This window comes from Meleagris gallopavo, chromosome 6, assembly GCF_000146605.3.
Source record: "Meleagris gallopavo isolate NT-WF06-2002-E0010 breed Aviagen turkey brand Nicholas breeding stock chromosome 6, Turkey_5.1, whole genome shotgun sequence".
NCBI lineage: Eukaryota > Metazoa > Chordata > Aves > Galliformes > Phasianidae > Meleagris > Meleagris gallopavo.
In genome coordinates this window covers 42,407,070-42,434,216 of record NC_015016.2, presented here as the reverse complement: position 1 = coordinate 42,434,216, position 27,147 = coordinate 42,407,070, and the positions used below count along the sequence as shown (strand labels likewise).

General features: G+C 40.4%; 1 protein-coding gene across 3 annotated transcripts in view; it reads right to left on the bottom strand.

Moving 5' to 3' along the window:
* Window positions 1–27,147, bottom strand: part of TRAK1 (trafficking kinesin protein 1) — a 104,118-nt gene that overhangs the window by 61,831 nt on the left and 15,140 nt on the right. For all 3 annotated transcript variants that reach the window (XM_010712968.3, XM_003207269.4, XM_031553970.1), the window contains exons 2-3: window positions 18,472–18,764; window positions 4,658–4,852 (exon numbers count right to left, since the gene is read on the bottom strand). In XM_010712968.3, the coding sequence (XP_010711270.1) occupies window positions 4,658–4,852; window positions 18,472–18,764 (488 nt within the window). The remainder of the gene's footprint in view (window positions 1–4,657; window positions 4,853–18,471; window positions 18,765–27,147) is intronic.

Below are 27,147 nucleotides of genomic sequence, written 5' to 3'. Positions count from 1 at the left end.
CCCCATTAAAAGCACTGGCACTCTTTTCAGTTCACAATCTGGAAGACAATTTCTTCCTTCACTCAAAATGATAGACTATTTTCCTAAAGACAAGTGTTTCTTTGTGATATGATTCCTACTGTGAAATGGAAATTGCACAAATGTAATGCTATCTCCTCTCTCTCTATCCCCTGAAATACAGTCCAGTGACAGCAGGTCTCGTGTGGGTGAGCATAAATTGCTACTAATCTGCTTCTTAACTGAATGAAAACGTATCTGTATACTTTGAAAGCTTGATAGTACATTACTCCAAACACCCACCAACTCTTCAGAAAAGCTCCATCACTTCACTTCAATGCTTCTACTTCAAAGGACAGCAAGGCAGCTGCTAGTTACACTATGAGCTGAATCACCCTTGGAAGTAGCATTTCTCATACATCCTCTCCCGGGAGCAAATGCAAACACAGATGAACTCGAACTAGAGAATACTGTCACTGCAAGTGATTTAAGTTCCTTCACTGATAATGGTCTTTGGAGACATCTGAATCTATCAAAACAACCACACAATCTCTCTTACTAAATATATTATTCAGAAATGAAAAAAATCGGGGTCAATGAGTATGTAGTATCGTACGTTTCCTAGTACCAAGACTGTTTGATAGGAAAGGGGAATACTGGCTAGATAACGAGAATGAATTACAGAACATACTTCAGATACGTCACAAATCTACGTGCATGTACCTAATAAAAGCAGCACTATAATTCATATACAAATGAGATTTTAAACAGTCTTTTTTTTTTTTTTTTTTTTTTGGAAGTGCGGTTCTCAGAGATAGTCCATGGAGAACTTAAGGGCACTTTATAAGGCTTAACCCAAAAAGCATTTAAGGATCTACTTTCATTTTGAGTAGAGATTTAAAATTCTGTCACTGCATATCAAAGTTCTTTCAGAAGGATAACTACAAATCCAATTGTACATCAATACATGCATATTATATATATATTTACACACACCTGTGTGTATCATAATATATACACGCTCACATAATTTTTATATATATTCATATCCACTTTCCTATTTCTATGGGTCTCAAAGTAATCTTCACTACTTTTAAGTAATCCAGTATTGAGATTTAAAGGTTCAGACATCCATCTTGTTCAAAACTCACAAACTGAGTCAAGACAGAGCTAGAGACATGGATCAGAACCAAGACAGAGCTTAAAGAGTCACTGAGTAATGGTAACTTGCCACAAATGTGTTCAAAGCCTGCAGCTAAAATGAGGCAAAAAAGCTGTTCTCAGTTACTGCCAAAACAAACAAAATAAGTAAATGACACCACTCCATGGTCAAACAAGAAACGCTTTGCTATCATTTACAGCTAGTGGAAAACCAGCAGTGTTCCCTCTGCCTATTTCCAGTAGTTCACTGTAGGTATCTGAACATCATTAAAACAACTGAGTTACACTGCAAGAGTATCACAGTAGAATTACTATTCAGATTACTTCCAGACTAAGTTGTTACACATTAATTAAGTGGTGTGGTGAGAGTTTGAGTAATAAAATGTTGCTCTTCCCAACAGAAGAACAGGAAGCCTTACAAAATGCATATTTGCATATGTTAACTATGCACAATATTTACATATATTAAAATATGCTCAAACATTCCTGGCTCTGTCCAGTATTTCTCAGTCTGCAAACATTTCCTGAATAAAGCCACAACATATCCTTTCCTTCTGACTTCTCAACTATTCAGAATAGTGGTGGTTTCAAAGCTGATCGATACTGGAATGCTAGGAACCACAAGCAATGAAAAGACTTCATTTCATACCTAAAAATATTCTGCACAAGCTCAGACCAACATCAATTATATTTTGCTCATCTTAAAGTGTTTCTAAAAAGCCCGAGGAAAACATAACTATCTGTACATGTAGGACATTTTAATTCTGATAATAGTGTTTATTTTGCAGGAAATCCTCTTCTGGTGCAGTAAAATTAATTAATTCTTCCTTTACTTCAGAAAGTCTGACAGATTATAAATTTCACTTCTGTTATTTCTTAAATATAACTACACTGGTAGAACTCAGACCATAAGAATAATGCTCTGAATAAAATGGAAATCTGTAATGTTGTCCTCACATTTTCTCATAGACAAGTTACATATCTATTCACCTTCCCCCTCCTCCTCCATCAAGGTTTTTAAAACAAAGTAAACATGTACAAAAGGAGTGCCCTGATCACAGCTCTGAAAATGAATCACATTGCTAGGAGCCACACCCTAGAAAATACTCTGCAGGGTGATAATGGTGCAATTCACTTTTGTGACAACTTACTTAATATCTTTATTTTCATGGTTCATTTTTCATAAAGCAATGTTTATGCACAGTACCATAACTTCCAAACATGCCAAAGTTTTATGACCTTGCACTGCAGCTTTGTATGAGTTGTTCACAAATGAACAAGAGTAAAAGCAGTGATCTCAGCTGGCAGGATATCAGTCTGGGGATTAATTCAACTTTGCTCATTTTCAACTTCTTAAGCCACTACCTGTTGAGCATGTGCTTGTACATTAGTGTTAAGCAACAAACTTTCTTTACAGAAGTTCTCCTTGCTTAGTCCCTTCTCTTTAAGCAGTTAATTACTAATGAAAGCAGAAAACACATCACTTTTTCTTTTTTTTCCTTTTTTTTCCATTCAGGCTACTTGACTGGGTGAAGTTTTCAAATTGCAGCGCATAGCAAAGCTTGCAGCCCATTATGCTTGCAAGCTAAATGCTGGATAAAATTGTTTGAGCATGCACAGTTACAAGCAGCTACTGCTATCCGATTTCTCTGATGCAAGTTGCTTCATTAAGTACCCATTCTCAACAGTGATGCATCATTACTGATGGCATATCACATGAGCATCTTAGGTAGGAGACTTGGGATACTCCCACATTGATTTTTGCACTGCTTTCCCCACTGGTAAATCATCTTTCCTATGCCTAATGCAACAGCCCCTTTTAAGACCATCCTAAGGATGAGACATAATTAATCCCGTTACTACAGATATTAGAATACTGATTTTTCAGAAGGTTTCTTTAAGCCAACTACTGGCACCATTTCAGCTGCATTAAATATCTGCTATGAAACAAGAATTAACTGATTCCATTGATCAGCTTTCTACCCCACCTGTCATTCTGCACTGCTTCTGTCTGACTGGGGAGAAGGTGGAGAACATATATAGATCCATAGAATGGCTTGGGTTGGAAGAGACCTCAAGGATCATCAAGTTCTAACATCCCTTCCACAGACAGAGAGGCCAACTGCTAGATCAAGTACTAGATCAGATTGCCCAGGACCTCATCCAAACTGGCCTTAAATGCCTCCAGGAAAGACTATCCACAGCCTGTTCCAGCACCTTACCACTCTCTTGGTTAAAAAAAAACCCCTTCCTCCTAACACCTAATCTAAATCTCTCCTTTAGTTTAAAACTGTTCCTACTTGCCCTATCAATATCTACCTGTGTAAAAACTTGGTTTCCCTCATGTTTATAAACTAAATCTGGGAAGGCCACAAAGATGCCTCAGTGAAGTTTCAGTGATTGGTAGATACTTTATATTTCATGTCTTTTGTTGTGGCACTGAAGTAACTCAGTTCTTTGTATTTGTAATAAGTTACACAACTAGAAAGCGCATTCTCCAGGTGCATGACAATAGAATGAAGCCGTATTTCCAAAGGCTTGTGTTGAGCCCTGTAACTCAAATCTTTTGAGCCCCACAGCTCCTCAGTAACTACCTAAAACTACCTACCACTATAATTTATGTAAATCCGCTAGTATGCAAGTCTAACTACTACAACTTGAATATGTCACCTACTGGCTCGATGCTCTGCAGACTATTTGAACATGTCACGATTCAGAAGTGTAACAAAACTGTACTTTCACATGAAAACGGGAGGAGGGGAGAAGAATCATTTAATCATAAACTACATGATTGATGAGCAACTAGAGGATGAATCACAGTTGTCTGCTCTTCTTGTACTGTTAAGTCAACATCCACAGTAAAAGAACGTAGAGACACGAATCCATTCACCACAATGAAAGTATCTACCAGCTCAAACAAAAGAATGAAAAATGCATAAGGTCACAAGATACAAGCCTTCTCTCCAGGCACAAACAGTACCTTTCTGTACAACAGTATAAATATGAACAAAAGAAAGAACAAGGGGATAAACCATCTTCACTAAATGCTCAGTGTTTGGTTCTTCACAAGTCTTTCTTAGAAACTCAAGCAGTAGACAAATGATTTGACATCATCTTGTGATGCAGGCACACAGTAGCACAGACAGCATTACAGTGAGTCAGAGAATATTCTCAAAAAAAGTAAATAAGGCAACACACCTAAACTTTTTACATTTTATAAACATAGAAATTTCATCCTCTTGCCAGAAAGATAACAAGCAAAAAGAAGTCATGAAGTTTCACCAATATTTGATGTTGTGACGAAGTACATGGACAGATTAACAAATGCAACTGCTGTTTTTGATTATTTCCTTTCTTTACTAACTGACCATAAAACTTGAAAACCAACAGTTCTCTTGTTTTTCACAACTGTAAGAGAATTACAGTTATTTCAGAGGCAGTAACAAAAATAGTATAGTTTTATTTATTCCTCGGTAAAATTTATAAGTTTTTGACTTACGGAAGTATTTCAAGGTCTCTTCTATTTGCTCAGTTGTTAAGTCGATATTTGCATCAGGAGAAATGAGAGGAGTATGAAGCCAGTCGTCGTGGTCATAACCATAGATTGTATCTGCTCTTAGCTTATAATGAGGCAGTTGTTCTTCCAGTAGACTGATGATTTCAACTTCAGGAAGATTGGTACTATTGCACACATCTGACAAAAGAAAGAGAAGACAGTCTGTCAGCCACTTTAAACCAAGTATTATATGTATAAGCTAGGAAACATGCCAGTTTAATTTGATATCAAAAAGATTTTTCTTCGTGAACAGCTAGATACTACTCAGAAAACAAGACTAGCTCAAATTATTCGCAAACTAATGTCTACTAGCACAAAATGGAAGGGTTTGCTATTTGGGATAAAAAGCCCTGCAGCAGGGACTCGTATACTGAAGAATACGGTTTTGAGAAAGGGGCAAAATAGAGAGCAAGAAAGCAACAGAAAGAATAGTAAAATTGTGGGTATGGAAAAAAGGATACTGCATTCAGGAATTCACATTTTTAAGTTTTACTTGACAGATTATTTTTAGTTTGCAAGTTCTATATTTCTCCTTAACTTCCTCCTTCATTGTAGTTGAGTATCGCTGAATTTTGCCTTCAACTGCTGGCAGATTTTTCCCAAGAAGAAATCCAGGGCTACAACAGCAAACTCACAATTCACACTGAAGACTCACAGTAAAGCAGGCTGCAAGAACTTCTAGAGCATCTTTCAACACTGTCTCAACATACATTCTGTGATATCAGCCCTTCACATTCAGTTTTAAAAACGAATGCTGAGAGCCATCAACAACTGCAAAAGTGATGCAATTTACACTGGTCAGTTAAATTTAGGAAGAGACAACAATTTTTTAATATAAAAAACTTCAACATAAGACTTTTTCGCTGTGAGGATGGTAAAACATGGGAAGAAGAGTCCAGAAAAGCTGAGAAATCTCTTATCTTTGGAGAGACTGAGAACTCACTTGGCCAAGGCCTCGAGCACCCAGTTTAAAAGAGTGCATTTGAGTAGAAGGCCCAGAGGTCCCCACCAATCTAAATTCTCTTTGCTTTCATCCAATGTGCTGCTACCTTTTGGACACACATAAGCATTCTCCAAACCTCACAGCAGAAATATATATACAAAGATTAACAGAAGTAAGTACTCATGTGCAGCGCTGCCATTTCTGTGGAGCTCTGTGCAGAGAGCAAATCAGCCCACACACATCACTTCAAGAGGTCCTGCAGCAACTTACCAGAATAAGAGAGTAGCAATTCACCCAGAGAAACAAGACTTTATTCCCCTGCACCCACAGCTGCATACTAACTCTAAGTACAAACCTTTCTTCTGCTTGGCTGCTTCTGAAATGCTGATTGTGTCCCACTTCAGTGCCTGTAACCATCTAAGTTCAGAGAAGTCAGCTGATACTGTAAGAAACATCTGCTGATGTAAACTAAACATTTAAAAGATGCTTTTCTATACATCCTTACAAACGCATACATAAAGCCTATATGCATACAGACTTCTGTATCTCTAAGTTGCCTAATGCTCTCACTGTCAAGAATACAAGGTTGTTTTTTCTTTTTTTTCCTGCTGAAATATTACTTCTCCTCTTGTGAAAAGTATGAAGGTCTGCACAACCTTACCGAGGTGGTCCTCTTGCAAACAGGAAAATAAAAATGTTGAAAAAGAAAGAATGTCTGAATTCCAGCTGCTATTTCAGAAGAAAATGAGCGACCTTACAGTTTCAAGCAAGCAGTTCTGTGCAGAGAAGTAAGCTGGTTTGCTCTGTCACAAAATGTAGCAAAATAGGAAAAGCAAAAGAAGTTTTCATTCGAATCTGAGAGAAAAACTCACGTACACACACACAAAAGAAATCCATAGTTTTATTGCGGAAAAGAAATCCATGTGAACACAGAAAGACATACAGTAGGGAATTAAAAATTATAGTGCAATACAAGTCGAGCAAGACACTTTTTCTGCTTTATTACATAATAAATCCTGAGTTTCTACACAATTCAAAGCCTAACAACTGAAAAAAATAGATCTTCAAAGGCAACATATTCTGTTGCTATTGTTATTAACTTCTATTGTGATTTTAAAATCCATTTACCAGCAGGAAATAGGTGTAGGCTCTGATATAATTACCTATTTAGGAAAAACAGGACACAGTAATTATGGTTGTGTATGACTAAACATTAGTTCACCATTTAAATCATGGCAGTACACTCAGTGCCAAAGTCATGCAGTCTTCACTCTTCTTCCCCTTGCTTTTTTGAGGTGCTGGCTCTTGATGTCACAAGTAGGTACAAAGGCTTTCAGACTGTTTTGTTGTGTTTGTTTTATTTTTTTTTTAATGGTTCTGATTAATATTGCAAAGATAAACAAGTAAGATAAGCACTCAGAGCACCTGAGATATTATTCAAGCTTTATAATTCTGAAGCTTTTCCTCGTCCTACATGGCAACTTCATTCTACTGAGTTAAACAGCACTGTAAGCCTAAACCAATTAAATGTTCATTAATATAAATGATTCAAGAAACTACAGTTCAAGTTGTTCTTTCACAGATGTATTTTTTCTGTAGTCTAAGTGATTTTCAACTTGTCATCTGGACAACCTTGGCTAACAGAAACTTCTACAAGCAAATTACAACCAATCTGAAGAGCTGAATGTTTCTCTTGGGAGTTACAAACTCATGATTCCTCCCAAAGCATGGGTCATTACAGCCTTGGCTACCGAAAGAAGAGAGTTATGGAGAAAGATTTGCTAAGGCTCCTGCATACTGCAGAAGGCTATAGTTTATGGTACTCCATAGGAATAATTATACAAAAACAAAGAAAATCTGTGAATTTGTTAAATCTTTTTTGTTTTATTTTTGCATGTAGTATGCTCCACTGCTTTGCTATCCTCATAGCTGAGACGTGGCACATGCAGGAACACCCCACCTCACCTCTTTTTAGTACAAACTTCTCCACGTCCTATTTGTAAGAAGATAAGGAAGTTGCTCAGTGTGCTTTGTAGGATTTTCTGACATTACTCCTCCCCTTCCTCTGCATATCTGCTAAAACAGATTAAACCAATTTCTTTCGGAGGCCTCATTTTTTGCTGATGTTTTGTTGCTTCAGTTTCCAATCTTCCCATTCAATAAAGACGACTCAAAATCAGACAGAACACTCCAGCTGAGTTAGATTCCACATTTTTTCCTACTGCTTAGCTACCTTAGGTAATTATTAACATTCTTTCTTAACACGCTCCATATCTTCTTAGACGTTGGCATTTGATTGACCAGGGTATCTCCACTTCTCTGGGCATCCTGGATTGGAGGAACTATGCCAGCACCTTGTCACCAGGCAGTTCGACCTCAGCTTGAGTTAGCTTTTAATATCTGCTTTCTGCACTACTAATTATAGCTATAAAGACAAAAGTAAGGACGAAATACATGAGAAAGGTGGTGGAGGGACTGTGGAAATACTTGGAAAGATCTGAAGATGTCACTCTAAACAACATGGTTCCTTTAAAGCAGCTGATCTGTCACTCTCCATTCCCTACCAGGTTTTTGAGTTTCATTTGTTCATAGTTTTGTCTGAATAGACAATTAAGTATCATACTGCAAAAATAATACCTAGCAAGATTCATTTACAAGGAGTATGTCTTCAATTTTAATATCAATTTCACAAAAGTACTGACAAATGAGAGAAGAAAAATAACAGAAGGGATAAGTAAAGCAAACAAACCATACAGGAATAACACACAGAAAACAAGTTCTGTGATTCTCAAAGCCTGGTACTTGCTGGTATTTGTTAGTTTTTATTTTTTGTTTTTAGAAGCAGTACACTACAGCTAACCCATACAGCCATTGCATGGAATATAAAGTGTTTAGTTTAGAATCTGCTGAATTCTTGTCCAAACTGTCCTCAGTCTTTATGGTTTAATTGGTTTGTTTTCAAGCAGAATCTCTCCTGTCAAGGTGAAAGGGCCTTCCAGGTCACTAAAGCACCTCTGAGCAGTGGATACTGCCACCTGGTGCAAGAAGGGCCTTACTACCCAGTACCTCCACATAAAAAATGACAGTTCTGCCATTTCTCATGGGTTTTCTCTCTCCGCTACCAGTAGTTCTGCAAAACTAACCGTCTGCAGTACTCACTGGATTACTTTTTTTTTTTTTTTTCTTAAAAGGCTCTGAGATTACAAGAAAACTACTCAGAAACTGTACAGAAACCGTACCATTCCTGGAGCAGCATTCTCCTCAGCTGTGGCCCTGGCAGAGGTTAACACCATGCAAACAGCTCAGAGCAGCTCTGCTACCCTGAAATGGCTCCTGTGAGAAACGGGGAGCAATTGCTGTGCAGAAGCAATATGATGAACAGAACCACACTAAGGTCTGGCCTTGGGGAACTGCTGTGCTGCTTGGCAGCCTCCAAAGCACAAGTTTTGGTCAGCAGGTTGTATAATTCACCCACCCCAAACATCTTCCAGGAGACTCTACTGCAGCCCAATACCTCCCATCTGCTGGTGCTCAGCCCACAGCCAGGAATGGGTACTCCAAATTTCCCCTCCTTATAAAGGAAAAATAATTTTAAAACAAGCAAACAAAAAGTAAAAAATAAATAATCATACAAAAATCAGAATAAAGAATACAGTATGCTGCATTCAGGCAAATTCTTGCAGTTCTCACAAGAGAATTAGAACTTCCTAACTTGTCACAGCCTTTCTGCATGGCTGTGGAAAAATGAAATAGATAAGAAACAGAAAGAAAAAGAGATAAGAGAAACAAGGAAATTCTCTGGAGAAAGCTTGAAGAAGTCACCACTTTACTTCCTGGAACTATTCATTCCTCCCCAGGTTCCACAATTGTGTCCCATTTCCCACCCCCCACATACTGTACTCCTCCTTGACATACAGTTCTCAAACATTTTAAAGACAAACTTAAAAACTGTATGAAAACAGCTCATCAATACGTAACAATTCTCATTTATTTCTTTCTTTAAAAGCACACCGTACCTGAAAATGGTTCAACTCCAGTGCCAGCTACCTACTAATTGGGTAAAAGGAAGCTTCTCTGCAGAACTGGGCTACTGCATGGAGACTAAAGTCCAGCCACATGTAACACAAGAAATTAAAGTCCATCAACCTGAGGCTATCTCATGCTAAACAGTAGTGAATCTCAACCACAAGTTTTGAAATAACACGTACATGCATGGAACACAGACTCCATTTTGGTTTTCAGTTCTCAGAATCCAAAGATCAGGAAGCACTTGGGAATTCTGTATCCCCATACGTAACATGACAAAACTCTGTGTTCCCTCAGACAACAGAGCACTGTTTTCTACTCTTTAAATAGGAAGTGCTCCATTTGTGGTTCACAATGTACTGCCCCGTTTTCAAAAAGGTAAAGTAATACACACAATATACCCACAATGATCCAACTTACTCCGTTCCACCAGCTTGAGAAACATCTGAAAACTCCTTTGGAGAAGGGTCACCTAAATCAGCTGGGCACCAACAAGGAGGCCGTAGCTACATCAGCATTCTCCTTTGTCATCAGAACCAAGCCTAAAGTCTAATCATATTCCTGGGATAAAAAACAAGACAAGTAGTCTCTCTAAATGCAGCAGACACTTCCAGGCTGTGTGAAGCAGCGTGGGACTGTGGCTTTCAGATGCTTCCTGCTAATTTAGATCATCACGGAATGAACTACTCACTAGTAGTTCATGTACTGTACCATGAACAGATCCACACAAATGGAAAGCAAGAGCATAGAGAAACCTGAACCTTGCATTTAGGCTGCTTACTGGTCTGCTAAGGAAAGAAATACAGCCTGCAGTTGTCCATTATTTGAGCTCTCAAGGCCCACTCAGAGACAGGCATTAAATACTAACTGGGGTCCAAATTACAAGCATGTCTTCGACATAAATTAATAAATTACTCTGCACATTGACCTGTTACAGGTCAAAAATTCAAGTCCACCATGTTCCTATTCTTCTTCAGTTCTAGGATGACAAGAATAAGTCTAATTATAGTGAAGTCTTACAAATGCTGCTGCTGAACTCACATACTCTGTTTGTAAAGTGTGTCATTAGCTTCTAAGGCAAAGAAAGCAACTTATTCTTAATAATTCACCTTCCTCTCAACTCACTAATGTGAAAGATGGTTTTAGCACCCTAGGCATCACAAGTTTCATTGCTGAATGCAAAGCCAAACTGCAGGAAGAAAAGTTTTTTAAAAAGAAAGCTGTCTCATATCTTTAAAACTCAGCCTCCTCAGGCAGCCCCACAGCTTCTGAAACTTGATTGGCACGGCAGGATTTCAGAATTGCCAGTCCTGACACATCTTTAACCAGAGCTGGTTAAGCAGTGGTTCTTCTGCCTCCATCCATGGCAAATACCACATCAAATTCAGTTTTTGAGAGGAAAATAAATCACCCCATGCCAGACTCTGGGAGTCCCATTCCAGGCTGTCTCAGCTATGCTCCAAGTGACCTGCATAACTAAATGGTAGCACAGCCCCTTCTCAGCATGCAGAGCTTCCACCAGGCCTCACGCAGGTGGGGCACATGCTGTGGAATGGTAGGGCAGGCAGCCTCCATGGCAGCTCCATGGGCACACCATCAGAGAGCAGGAACTTGGGAGGAAGACTTGGAACTCCACCACCTCCCTGGACAGCCTGTGCCAGCACCTCACCGCTCTGAGAAGAAATCATTCCCAACATCCAACCTCTCCTGGCGCAACTTGAGGCCATTCCCTCTTGTCCTATCACTAGTTATCTAAGAGAAGATTCGACTCCCACTGCCATACCAGGCACTGGCCAAGCCTGTCCATGGTGTGGATGACTCAAAGACCTCCCATACAGGTCCCAAGCCTGTGTCCGTGCTTTTGTACACGTAAAGCATCAGTATTTCCTGCTCGTCAGCTTCCTTGGTGGGAAATTCTACTTAAATTCAGCAACTGAAAGCATCTTGAAGAGGTAAGCTATGAAAAACTTGGCTGAGCAAAACACAACGGATAAAGATAGGGAAAGCCAAAGTTAACAAAGATAAAACCTCTGCAAATTGCAGTTTCATTGTGAAGAATACCATTGTTTATTAGGTTAGAACGTCTTTGCTTGGTTTCAACCGACACATACGTTCCTGCTGAGTGTAACAGAATGAAACAGACCTCAGTGAGGAGAGGCTGTTGAACTATTAGGTCCCTTCTACAGCATATTAATGGAAACAACTTAAATTTTGCTTCAGTATGGAAATGTTTCTCTCCCTACTTATACACAGCCATATTAGGGCATTTGTTTTTATGTTCAACAGAAAAGAAAAGGAAATTCTACCACTGCATCCATTCTTCTAGAGCAAGAACAAAAGCTATTCATGCAACAAGCATACACTGGCAGCACAGTGCTCAGCAGCAGTCCGAACAAACACATTCATTAGCCACCAGGATCTCCTCGCTGCCCAGACAGACGGAGAATGTCCTGAAAGGGCAAAGGAGCCCATTGATAAGTCACTGAGCACGGAAAACCCTGAAAAGCAATTGTCCTGCTTTTGCTTGTTTTTCAGCCCTGCTACAAGATGTGTCAGCCCCTGCACAACAGCTGTCAATAATGCTTCGGAATCACAAAGGAAAAAAAACAAGGATTAATTCTTATGTAACTTGCTCTTTACAGATGTTGACTTTAACAGGAAAAAACTTTAGGATGCATACATACATGTGTATCCAGGGAGTGCATGGCTTCACTCCGATTGCATGCCAGCGAGACAAAATAGTGGAATAAGAGTATTTTCATATATTTAAATGCACCAATAAACAAAAATAGTTTTTTAGTCTTCCAGTACTGTTTATGTACACCACAAAAGGGAAAAACAAAACCGCCACCAGGCACCTGCCTTTAGGAGTTAATTCTCCAAAGAACAAATGCAGAGCACCAAAGAATACTTACACCTCCTGCTCTCCCCTAACCTGATTGAATTCCACATTAGGAACCACAAGTATGCTTCCCAAAGCACGAGAAATACAGGAACTTAGTAAAAAGCATCACCCCAGATCTCAGCAATTCCTGCAGTCACTTTCATGCTGACTCTAGAATTGACAATTTACACTAAAAAAACATATACCTCTCTTTTCCTAGTATGATGCAAGCCAGCACAAAGTCTGGATAAGCAGCAGAAGAAAATTGCTTGGAAAAAATAACACTTGTAAGAAAAAAGCACAAACCTGGGATACAGGTTAGGAGATAGTGTGACAGCCTAACACAGGAAGGGAGTCAGGAAGAACACTAAGTTCTGGAAAGGAACAAACACTAGCAAACAACTGATATGAAGCAGAAGTAAAAGGAGCAGGAGAAGCTGTGTGGAGTTTAGAGGCCAATTCCCAAACTTATTTCAAGGAGAGACCGAGAGATGGGAGAGGAGAAGGATGGTGAATGAAAGTGACAGAGGTTTTTCGTATCGTGAGTGTGGTAAGTAAGGTGAATGAAGAACTGATTTCTCAAACCCTAAGTAACTAAAACAAACACAGACAGAAACCAGTTGGAGATTGGTCTGAGTATCACTGTACACAGCCAGTAAAATCCACGCACTCACACTGTAATACAATCAGCAGATTCAAAAGGGACTTAGAATAACACGGCCAGAGTCCAGTGCTAGTGGACACAAAGGGAAGTAGGCAGGGCTGTACCCTCTAGACCTCTTGAACAACAGTTCTGTTCCCCAGCACTGATGGGAATACATATGCTGAGAACAGATGACTGAGAGCAGCTGCACATGGGCCCTCTATACCAACATCTGTAATTGCTGCTGGAGGAGACAGACACAACTTTGTCACAAAGGCAGGGGAAGCAGCAAAGAAGTCCTGTAGGCCCTGGAGATGTCCTTTAGAATGAAATGACTATGGAAGAAAAATGGTCAAAATTACACAACTTACCATAGGACATGTGACCAAGACATTACCACAAAGAGTTTTTCAACATTTGATGGAACATCTGTTTCATGGAAGACCATAATTAAAGCCTTACTAAGGAAAAAGGATGAAAATCCAGGGAAAATCTTTGCTGGCAGGAGCAAGAGAAAGTTGGTTTCTCTGGAGGCTGAGTGCCAATCATTGGAGTAAGGAGGAACTTACTGTTATTTGACCTTGCAAGTCACGTAACTTCTCTCAGAGAGATCTCTCAGATGAGAGAAATAGAGATCACATGGTTTGATCTATCTGGTGATGTTTGGTTGTTTTTTCTTCAGTAAGAATACAGCTTACTGAGAAGCACTGAACACAAAATACAGAAGTCGTTATCACCATAAATAATTTTCCAAGAACTCTCAGGGAATTGCCCAATACTTGGCAATGAAAGTATTGAAATTGAAAGCCAGAGAATACACTCCCACATACATTCAGAAAGAGTAATTAGTATAATGGACAAATGAATTTTGCAAACTAATGAGGGAGCTAGGCAATTTAAATCATAGTCCATTCACTCTCTTCTTTTTCAGAGAAGGATGAAGAAAACCTGCACAGCATATTAAACAGCTAGTTCTTGAATTACAAAGTACACCATGCCAAAACCACTGCAGTCTTCAGATACAAAAAAGCACACAAAGTTAACTTAGTGAAGATAGTTTATGATCCTGTGTGAGATATATACGAAGAGAAACAAAAAAAAAAATTTAATAGCCAGAAATCCATTGTGATGGATGCCAAGATGCCAGAAGAGTAACTCTGTGCTTCAATGGTATTTCAGATTCCATCTGCACTGTACTCTCCACTTCCAGAAGGACAGCAGTTGTCTGACAGCAGATGATGGACATGGAAAAGGCAATCTGATTAAAAGGCTTTTGTAATAATTGGATTATTTAGCAACTGACACTTAGTAGTGATACTCTGCTTTATCCTACCAAGATTGCAGCCCTTCTCTCTTCACAAAAAGAGGAGGTAGGAGGTGTTGGAGGGGAAAGTCCCACCCCCGAGGTATTGTTACTGTCAACATCTATTTGACTGGAGGCCTCCAGGCCTGCACTGCAACTACAGGGAAAGACATTTTTGGAAGCACGTTCGTTCCTTTCCTATGAAAAAGAACGCTAGATGGTGCTATATTCGTGTTCGCATCTTTGTGTTCTGGAATGGCAGCAGCAGCAAGAAAAAGTTCAAAGGAGAAAACCAAGAGGAACAAGATAGGTGCTTCACACATGTAGTAGCAGAGTGATGTTTCCATGTTATACAGCGCTGTCCCACTGTCCATCAGTATCAGAACCTGAAACTTCTCATTCTAACTGTGGTAACAAAAAAAGGAATAACAATTCCAAATTATTACATAGCAGATATAGCAGATACTTAATCCATTTACAGGTTTAATACTATCACTGTTTAGAAAGTGGTCCACCAGTTTTGTTTTTTGTTTTTGTTTCTGTTTTTGTATATATTTTTTTTATAAAGGCTATTAACACATTCAAAACCAATTATTTTTAAGGAATCAAGTGGCCTACTTCATTTTGGCCCTCTGCTCAAACTACCACACCCTCAGACTGTAGGTATGTGCAGGTGTAACCCTTCAGTTACAGTAACTACAAGCTTTGGATTGCTTTACCACCAACAAATTTGCTGGGGAAGAAGTCTTCGAGGGTGCTGCCTCCAATCAGTGCTGACATTAACTTATGCAAACATTTCCTCTGTTTTGTTGTTGTTGTTGTTGTTTTTGTTGTGCTTTTTTTTTTTTTCAGTCAACTAGCCTGTCCTCATTCAGCTCACTCCTTTGGCTATGCCAACACAGCTGCTGCTAGGCCACAGAATGAAGCAGCTCAGAGATATGACCGAGCTAAAAGCAACACCCACATCACTCCTACTGCAGAAGTGAGGGACAGATTCTATCTGGAGCAGCTGTCTAAAATACCTCAAAAATCTCAGTCCCACAAAAATCTGCACACGCATGTTGCTGGGACAGGCTGGGGACAGGAAATGTTTAAGCCAAATTTGTATCCAAGATAGCATGCTCAGTACAATCATGTGCAGTGCACCTTCAGCTGTAACTGATTCTTCTCCTAAGTCCCATGCAGCAAAGACTGAACTGCTGACAGAGCACTGGAGTGCCTATCTGCTGCCAGCAGACAGAACAGATCTAAAGAAAGCTACAATAATTTAAAATTCTTCATGCCCCCATAGCCTCCTTGAACATTAAAAAGCATACCACGTCATAGGTTTAGGATACATCGTGGCCAACTCCAATTTCACTGCCATTTGCTGGTTACATTTGAGAAAGCATCACCACAGAGCACTGCCACTCATTTCCCCAGGATTTGCTTGCTGCATGCAAGCCTTTATTTGCAAGAACTTTTGCAGAAAACTTTTACAATAAAATCCAACTGTTAACCATAGACTGAAAGAAAACAGATCACCCCAATTGTATTTGAAACTGTCTGCTCCTGGCTAAGCAAAGGCTCAGCACTAGGGAAAAAATACAGCATATGCAGACTTGGTATGAACAATTGTTTTCCTCTGGAGATCTTAAAACGTAAGTGGTGCTGACCTGCCAGACCTACACAAAGAGTTCACGTTAGAGCTGCTGACAATTCTTCTTCTCCTTGTGTCAGATGTATAGAAGATACACCAGCATGTACTACTGACCAAGAAGAGATTTTGCAGAGCAGAGCAAGTACAAGACCAATTTCCAACTCCCAGTCTTTGCCCTTTGACACCTTTATGAAGCACAACAAAGAGTTGAAACTCAAAAAAAAAAAAAAAGAAATCAATTAAAAAATACACAACAGACTATTTCTACTGTAAATTTTACTGTCTGGCCTCCAGGTCATAAATGGTACCAGTTTACTGCTGCAGAACAGGTAACCAATATAAAAACGTTACAGGATCAATCAGAAAACTACATTTGGCTGATAAGTGAAAAAGATGAGATTCAGAAAGTACATCATGCTTAAAACAGCATGAGGTAAGATGACATGCACTGACCTCAATTTCACAAAAACTACTTTAAAGAAAAGTTAGAAAAAGGTAAAACAGAGTTGGAGGGTCAGGACACGACCAACACAACTTGCAATAAAGATAATTCTACAAGGAGCCTGGAAAACATAGCAGAGGGGGAAGTGTGTGAAAGGAATAACCAGGGTTGAGGAGCTATCTTTTGTTACCAAAAACTTACTGTTGTATAGAAGCATATCTGACTGAAAGTGACGTGCTGCATGTGTGCTGCAAAAAGAACATAGAATCACCAAGGTTGGAAAAGACCTAAAAGATCATCCAGTCCAACCGTTCACCTATTACCAATAGCTCCCACTAAACCATGTCCCTCAACACAACATCCAGTCTTTCCTTGAACACCCCCAGGGTTGGCGACTCCACCACCTCCCTGGAGGAGGAACAGTAATGGTGTTCTAAAGAGGATGGAAATAAAGGTTATAATGGCAGGGACGAGCAACTCCAGAGGGCAGGCTAGCTGCAAAAAGCAACCTTCACTAAGAATGAAGCAGAAGGTTTCTCAAACATAAGCAGCTATTCTAACCAAATCATTATTACGTCACCTTAAATTCTGGACTAGTCATCACAAATTTCATCTGCAATACCTTAACAGGCACTGCAAGCCTCCTTTTACTGTTCACAGAAGTGCTGCCTGCACTGTTCTGTTGACAGTTATCCTTAAAGCCATCAATCCAAAGCAGTAACTGTCATCTTCTCACACTTTCCCTCTGCATGGCATGGGTATGTATGCCATTACTACTCCAGCATCCTGGGATGTAAAGAATAGGGGGTATTTAGAGCATTGCTCCCCTCCTAACTTTCTTTTCCTGAGAATATCAACCCTTAACAACTACACAGCACATAGGCTGTGTGAGTTTAAGGTATACTACAGAAATACCTGCCAACAGACTTCATTAACCAGCTCTCTGACCTCAGAGGATTCTAGAAATGGCTGAGAGTCACCTGGGATACAGCTATCCAGCAGCCAACTAGAAGGTCTTATTTTTTTGTTTATTTCAGTGCTCGCATTTCTTCTTTTTGAAAACTCATGTGACTTCTCAAACGTTCCCAGAAGACCCTGGAACTGACAAGGTCACTTGAAGCTAACAGAGTTCAGCTCAGCTGAAACCCACGCATTTGGAATGGAAACTACCTGCCATTTATTTCATGGTCGTATCCATGACTAAACTGAGCTACAGTGACTATTCAACCACAAAGGAATTAGGTCAATTGACCACAGAACTAAGAAGCTAATTCTGTTTAAAATGTCATATTTAAATATACATTCCACTTATTTGTATTAACCTATGATAAAAAGGCATTTAATCTTTCATACAACATGCAAAAGAAGCTCCTCCTTATACATAAACCTTTACAGTTTCAGGACTAACATGACAAAAAACAGGATGGTTTTGAAAAGTGAAAAGATACACAGTCAAAACACTGGATGCTTCATATTGTTTCTCCCATTCCCTTCTGCCACAAATAAATTCTTATGTCATAAACATAAAAATCTCAGTTATGCTGAACATAACATCAAGCTGCAGTACTCTTTTCCTCTAATTCCTGACTCTGTTGGCTTGCTTTCCAGACATGCTCCAAACGGTTCAACTTCCCAAGCATGCAAGTATAGTATCCTGGTTTCACAGCTATCATCAGTTGAGCCCGTTTGTGAAACCCCCGAGCCTTATAAAGAGTTGGCACTGAAAATTCAGGTATTAGTGAAACCCCCTACTAAATAAGTAAAAACATGCAGAACAGCAGCACCAACACCATCCATGGGCCAGATACAAGCTTAAGAACGGAAGCTTAACTACACATCTCCACAGCCTTCTCAAGATAAAATATATGACTGCTTACCAGTAATGGTGCAGGCATCTCTGTACTCTCTGCAGTCTGGCACATCATCTTCCACTGCTTCGCTTACATAGTGCTCTTCATGAATGCCTGTGTCACAGGCTGGGACTGCATGGTTCAACAGCTCCGAGGGAGGCACAGTGGCGGCCAAAGTGCAGTCGTGCAAATCTGTGGCGTCCAGCTTGGCAGGTTTCAGAGGGTTGTACAAACTGCCATCAGGGGGACCAGCACTGGAGACTGGGTCTGGCTGGCAGAAATAGAATTCGTTCTCTTTGCTGGAGTCGGCTTCACAAAGTCTGCAGAACACAAAAGGAACAAGTGCTTAATTCAAGCCATTCCAAACAGCATAAATCAGAATAATTTTCTTTTCCTTAAGCACTAATTTAACCTGACAAATTCAGCAAATACTGAAAGCCAAATACAGTATATAGAGCAGCTGTCTATTTTTGCACCTTGCAGGGGTTGTACAGAGTAGAAAATTGCTATTCCTTGTACAGTGTTATTTCCCAACAGCTAATTTTGCCTAACCCAACTTGGCGTAAGCTTGGTCCAGCCACCTTGGCTCACCACCTGCCTCTCTCTCACTCAAGCTGAAAGAGAACCCTGTGAACTAGGTCAGCCACCTCATGCAGCAGCCAGGCTGCACATCACCGTGCATCTACTGATATTTCAGGAACATCAATTCTGTATTGTTACCAAACAATACAGAAAGAATTAGGATCTTACACTAATCATCCCCCTCAGCTTATTCTCTCCACTGATCCACCCTGCACAGCATGGAGCTGCCTGCTCTGTCCCTCTCTCTGCTCTTCCTTTATACAAACAGAAGTAAAGGTGCACTGCATTACAACAGTGTCTATTCATCACTGCCCCTCAGTGCGTCCACCTCCAACAGGGGATAAAGTCCATCAAAAAGGGATATCAATGCAGCCAGAGACATCAAATAAGACAAAGAAAAAAGAGGAGCAGCTCCTTGCTAAAACCTCAGCTTAATTAGTGTCTTAGGAACAGGCCATGGAAGAACACTCAGACTACAGTGGAAAAGTAGAGACCAAGTCAGCAGATCACAGAAATGCTTCGGTCTGCAAGCAAAAGGTATGGATGCAATTCAATATGGATGTGCAGCAACATAATATGTTCTGTTTGGTGCTTCACTGAGAAATAGGAATGAAACAGTTGCCTGGGGCATTACATAAAAAAGTCCCCTTTCATCTCTAACAGTAAAATAACATTATCTGGACGTATTTCTGAAGCTATGCTAAGGAGTTTGGCATCTTATTTTTCTGGCATTCCCAGTAAATAATGTTATTGCTTCACCAAAGTATCTATGACTATTTCTAGAAACTGCAAGACTGAAGCAGCTCCCTCTAATCAGCCACGATGCAGACTGTGCATTCCAGACCTGGGGGGAAGTTTCAAGGAAATCGTGCACTAAATTATAGCAGTTTTCACACTCCCTTTTCTCAACCTTTTTTTTTCCCCTCCCTTTCACTGTAGGCGTAAGAACAACAAAGCAAAATTCTCCTCTCAGAGAGTCTCAGCAACGACTCATTTGCACCGAAATCTGAATACAACCGGAAAACTGAAAGGTAGTATTAACTCTAGGAAAAAAAAATATCAAACTTCATGCACAAAATGACATCCTGTAAGATCTTCCTCAGTGACGTATATTTGTATTTCTGCATGGCACTGCATAGCCTGGAAATAGTTCTCATACTCAGAGGCTCAACACCTGTATTTTCTAACAATCATAATAACTACAGGAAGAAATGAAATCCAATGATAGATTTATGATCCATACTCATACAAATGGTGCTGCTCTACCTCGGCTGCTGTGGGAAGGAAAACTTTCTTCAAGTGTTCCCCTGCAGAGCATCCATTACCCCTGCACCACCCAAGTACACCTGGGAAGGACAATGGGGTCACTTCGTACTGATTACTGCTAAATGGTCCCCATTCAAGTGGCTCTGTAGGAGCCAAAGGAGAGATTACTGATACTAGAAATCCCTTGTTTAAATTAAATTGGAATTAAAATGCAAAGCTTCATTTTCTCTGCACTGATGGTAGAAACAGTTTAAGCTATAAACAAGAAAACACACTGGAAACGCAAGGACTGAATAACTAAATGAGCTCCATTTTGTCATAGTTGCTACCACACAGCTGCAATTCACATTTGTTTGGGGAAATTGTTGAGGTAAGTCTGACGTGAACAAGGACATGGCTGGGAGTTGGCAACCAAACGTCAACAGGAGCCTTCACGCTCTTCTGGCCATGTTTTCCCCTCCTCCACATGCCTTGCCTTGGTACCATAAAAATGTCACCAAATGAAACAACACTGATAAACTGAGAAGTCTACAAGATCTCAGATTCTCAAAACTCACTTGAAACTTTTCTGGACACATTGGCATTCCAAGCCCGACATACCTGATCATCTCTGCAGATTCATGATGTTACAGCCCATACAATCCTGATTAAAACAACCTTCACCCAAATGTAACACTGCAAATTGCATTATTAGTTTGCAGTGAATGAGTTTTGTCTCCTTCCTTCACTCAAGTTAACATCCACATCAAGGAAATGCCATGGGACTCAGCTTCTTCCTCCTTCATTGTAGGCTATACCCCAACAGCTCAGCTTCTGCCTTTCATAATTGCACTGTTATGAGCAAATAAACAGGGTGACATTCAGAAACAGCCATCCATGCTCTTCCTTCACACAAGCTGTTTCACTGTTGGTACTTATGGAAGCTATAAACAAACTGAGCTTCAAATACAAAGACACAATAAAACTTACATCACCCCCTACTCCCTTCACCCCTCTCCCCCCCCAAAAAAAAATCCATTTGCCCTGTCTGCTGCAGAAACCCACATAAAATCAATGTGAGAAAATCAGATTCCATATTAAGGCAGAGAATTTGCCTTGATGTTAGGAACTCGTATCACAAAGGGAACAAAGCAGGAATAAATGCATATGCCTGTTCCCTCTCAGACCTCATGGAATATTCTCTGTTTCCACACATAGTGGGAAAAATGCTGTTTGGACTCTTTATCTATGAAGTCCATAGAGGCACTGCTTGCACGCCCTCCCCAGCAGGGCAGATCTTAGCTACTGGATGAAGGGCACGGTGTGTCCACCACCACACCTTTAAACTTTCATCTAAATTCTCCTATTTCAAGAAAAAAAAAATTACAGCTGAACAGTATTTACCATACTCCCAAGACAGCCATAAAGGGAGACAGACACTACTATGCCCATGAAATATGAAAAATTAGTATTCTTGTTAATCAGTCCCAACAGCATATACAGTAACTGGAAGACCATAAAAATGTCATTGCACTGCTTCCTATTTACTCCTTCTTGCAGCCAAACAAGTACACAATTTAAAAGCCAAAATATAACTTTTCTTGATGAAAAAATCCATGCATTTAACTCCTTCTACTTTGTATGTGAACAGCAGCAGCATAGGACGTTCTGTATTTTGTAATATTTGTAATATTCTGTGATTCTGTGACGTGTCTGCATACAGGATTTAAATTTAACTCTTCTATTCTACCTAGTGTGATTTAACTCAGCTTTTGCCTCAGTGGCTGTACTGCACCATTTCCACCAGTCTAAACAAAATGACAGTTTGGGGTTAATAAACAGACCTGGGTCTCAAAAAGCACTTAAATTTGGGGTACGTTAACTTATTTCTTCATTGTAAACTTGTGTACAGAAAGACCGCAGTTCTCCAAAGTTTACCATTTAAATGTTTTTCACCATGTCATTTTACTGTGCAAAATGACTTGAAAGAGAAAGTTATGATAGTAGTCAACACAGATTTGCCAAGGGGAAATCACGTCTGACCAATCTGGCAGCCTCCTATGATGTCATGACTAGCTGCTTAGATGAGGAGAGAGCAGTGAGCGTAGTCTACCTTGACTTCAGAGAAGTTTTTCACACTGTCTCCCATACATCGTTGTAGGTAAGCTTCAGAAACGTGGGGTAGATGAGTGGGCAGTGAGATGGTTTGGGAACTGGCTGATGGCAAAGCTCATAGGGTTGTAATCTGCAGCACAGAGTCCAATTGGAAACCCGTCACTAGCGGTGCTTCCCATGCAATGGTACCGGGTGCAGTCTTGTTAAACACCATCATCAATGACCTGGAGGAAGGCAGAGTCCAACCTCTACAACTTTGCTGATGATATGAAGCAGGGAGGAGCAGCTGACACAGCAGAAGGCTGTGCTGCCTTTCAGTGAGACCTGGACAGGCTGGACAGCTAGGTAGAGCAGAACCACGTGAGGGCAAGCTCCTGCCCTGCACGTGGGGAGGAACGACCACATGCATCAGTGCAGGTTAGGGGCTGACCTGCCGGAAAGGAGCTCTGCAGAGAAGGATCTGGGTGTCCTGGTGGGCAACAGGTTGGCCATGAGCCAGCAGTGTGCCCTTGTGACCAAGAAGGCCAAAGGTATCCTGGGATGCATTAAAAATGCATGGCTAACAGGTCGAGTGAAGCAATCCTTGCTCTCTACTCTGTCCTGGTGAGGCTGCATGAATGAATGCTTTGTTCATTTCTGGGCTCCTCAGTTCAAGAAAGAGAGGGAACTTCTAGAGAGAAGCAGAGGGACACAAAGATGACAAGGGGCCTGGAGCAGCTCTCTTATGAGGAGAGGCTGAGAGACCTGGGGCTGTCCAGTCAGAGGGAGAGCAGGTTGAGAGGGGATCTTATCAACTTAAAAATATCTACAGGACAAGCGTCAGGATGAGGAGGCCAGGCTCTTTTCAGTGCTGCACAATGACAGAACAAGGGGGCAATGGGCACACACAGGAACATGGGAAATTCCATTTGAACATGAGGAAAAACTTCATTAGTGTGAGAGTGACCGAGCACTGAAACAAGCTATCCAAGGAGGCTGCGGAGACTCCTTCTCTGGAGATATTCAGAACCCACATGGATGCTTTCCTGGGTAGTCTACTGTAGAGAATCTGCTGTAGTAGGGGATTGGGACTGGTTCACATCCGCCGGTCCCTTCCAGCTCCTATGATTCTGTAAAATGTGGCTCTGTAAAACCTGCACTTCAGAAGAACAGCAACATAAGCATGAAGATTTGCTCCTATAGACCTCCTCTGCAGCACATACAGATTTTGGCTTAATCCAATAAATGCTTAAAATCCAAAGTTCACAAGACTAGCTCTACGAAATGCTTCAATTCTACATACACCAGATACTACTGTCATCTAATAGTAAGTTCATCTACTTAATAGTTTGGATGATGACTGCAGGGCAATGAAGACTTAACCAAAAAGTGAACTGCAGTGTACTTGTGGTAGCTTTGACTACAAAAGAAAAGAAAAGATACAAATTGACTAGCCAGCACTACACTCCATATTGAAGAAGTTAGCCAGCTCTAACTACTAAGGCAAAACAGTTCAAAGCTGAGACACAACTGCACAAGAGAATAGGCAAAATTTGGCAGTTCTGTGTAAAGAAAAAATTCTCCATGTCAGTTAGTAGTTTCTAAGTTCCAGCTATTGGAAGAAAATCTGTTCATTTGCAAAGTGTTTTAAGGGAAGACAGTTGAGCCTCGTGCAGCATGTATCGAATGTAAACACAAATGAAGCATGTCAGATGAGTGTGGAACAGCAAGTGGCATGAAGTTTTCCTGCAGCCAGGATTAAACACATCCTAGCTTCAAATCTAGTGACACAAATGACTTAATGTAGTTCTTTCCCCAAGAGCCACAAAAGAGATCAAATTATTCTCTGATGTGACTATCTAGAGACAGCAATGCCAACCATGCAGAATTTGTAACATCAGTCTCATTACCACTTTGGATTGCAATGACAGCAAGTGACTGTAGGAACACCTACCACAAGCATGCTGTCCAAAAGCCACTGACTGTCTCTGTGCTGATTATTAAACTTGATCAAAGAACTGCAAATTCAGACAAATACTTTCTTTAAAAAGGAGAGAAGTATCTTTCTAGTGTTTCTGCCAGAATCTCCCCACTTCTCCTATGTCATCCTTTTGTTCTGCATACTCTCACACTTTATCTGTTAGTTTAGAGCAACAGCACAGTTCTGAAACAAAACCATTTACTGTTGAGCTAGTTGGTTTCTCAGAACAACTTCAGTTCACATGAATTCAATTCATGTGAGGAACTGAGGAAGAGAACCTGAAAACTCTGCCACAGGGCACACTTCAGATGCAACGTCCTACCAAACAGGACCAGGATGAGGCTACAAATAACTATCCGGGCTGCATCATTACTAGGCCACCTGAGCACATACCTACAATACTGTTCTCCTCCAGAAAGCTTCAGGTTGCACAGATAGCAGGGGCATTCAGCACAAGTTGCCAAACTAAATCTAATCTAAAATAATCCACTCTAATGTATAATAAAGATTTGAGAAGTTTCAGCACCAACAACTTCTATCTACTCATCCATCCTTACTGATGGGTGTTAATTTAGACAGAGCCCCTGGGTACCACAGAATCAAGGAAGTTTCACACTCGGCACCTGCAGGACCAGAGCTCTGTAGCTCCAGGCTAAGTCTGATGCTTACATACTTCACAGAGTTTCAGGATGTGTAGATTTCTCCCTTTCATGTACTTGCAAGAGTCCCACCAGAAAGGTTTTCTCCTGTTTTGTACATCATTTTGTAAATTCAATAAACAAATTATTTTACTAAGTCTGCTAAGATTTACTAAGTTCTTAAAGAAGAACCCTCAAGCTTCTTATTTACATGAAAAACTTTCTTCTGATGCATAATACTCCATCCAGACACTGGAGTGAATCAAAGCCAGTTTTGATGTCTTTCCAATCGTGAAATAGATTAACATGCTCACATCCCTCTGTAATTCAGAATGAAGTCCTTGGTCTGGGCTTCAAAAATAATGGCTGTGTTGACCAAAGCAATTTAACAAGATTCAGGAAGTCTGCTGGCAAAACACAAATTAGCAAATAAATGAGCACCTACAGAAGTTTTTGCTGTTTTGTTTTTTGCACTCGTGTAGTATTTCCTTTTTTATTTCCTCCCTAAACATGTGGGTGGACTTAAGTGCCTATACCCATCTAAACACACTTTTTCAGACCATAAAAACTCAACTATTTGCAATAGAACTGACTTTACGATGTAGACTCACTTTTAGTTAAAGACTGAATTTGATCCCAAATAATTTGTTGATAATAAGTTGATTTAGTCTTGTGCTTTATTATATAACCTAATATACTAAGATGGATTTCATTTTCCCCTTAGAAGCTAGGTTTTAAATATGTATGTAGAATGCTGACTGCTCAGACATAACTAGAGAGACACAAACAGTCAAAGTCTCACTTATAAGTGACAGAAAGAGACAAGCAGTTTATTTACCATCCAGCAACTTACACAAAAATGAGTTCTGCATTTCTGATGTTAGAATAGATTGATCAATTTTACAGCAAATTAAAGGGACAACCAGCTTGGAAAACTTTAGACTATACCATTATCCAAATTGTCAAAGCCACTTGAGAACTTTCCAATGAAAAATCTTTTAAAGATTTCCCTGGAGATAACATTGCACACCCCCCCCCTCCTACTCCCAATAGGGTTTTTGTGTCAGGCTTTGACCCATACATCTGCTGCTCCAACACCACACAGCTATTTTAGTCAAGCCTTGCACTACTTTAAACTATACTCTACACCTCTTTTTTTTTTTTTTTAATGAGGCAGTTGGAATCTTTTCATTTAGCCAGTTAAATAGGAATCACCTCCCAGAGTTGTGTCACATGTCCTGTACAGAGGGGTACACTCTCCAAAGTACAGGCACTCCTACCTGTCTCAGGTCCAGCTTGCAGTCCAACAGTATCTCAAGGTCCTTTTTGTTCTCCATCCTTACATCCTCCAACTTGTACTGATAGTTGGGGTTGCCACAACCCAGATGCAAGACTTTACACTTGGATGTGTTGAACCTGATGAGACTCTCCTGGGCCCACTGCCTCAGCCTGTCTAGGTCCCTCTGGATGGCACCCCGTCCCTCCGCCACGTCAACTGCACCCCACAGCTTGCAAAGTCTTGCTAAGTGTGCACTCAACTTCACTGTCAATGTCACTGATGAAGATATTGAAAAGCATCTGTCCCAGAACTGAGCCCTGAGAGACACCATTCATCACTGATCTCCATCCAAACACTGAGCCATTGATTACCACCACTCTCTGAGGATGATCTCATAGCCAATTCCTCATCCATGGAACAGTTCACCCATCAAATTAATGTCTTTTCAATTTGGAGAGAAGGATGTTATAGGAGACTGTGTCAAAGGCTTTACTTAAAACCAGACAGATTACATCAGTGGCTCTTCTCTTGTCCACTGATGCAGTTACACCATCATAAAACTGGACAGGGTTGGACAGGCAAAACCAGTCCTTGGTGAAGCCATCTGGTTATTCCATAACACCTCCCTCTATTCCATGTGCATTAGCACAGCTTGCAGAAGGCCCTGCTCCATGATCTTCACCAGCACAGAGGTAACAGTGAAAATAGGTCAGCTGTTCTCTGGGTCACCCTTTCTATCATTCTTAGAAGTGGGTGCAATGTTGTCTTTCTTCCAGTCGCTAGGGACTTCACCTGCCAACCACGACTATTCATATAAAGCCACTAAAGAACTTTAAGCCGAAGTCTTGAAGGCATCTAGAGTTTTGTGGTTTTTTTTTTTTTAA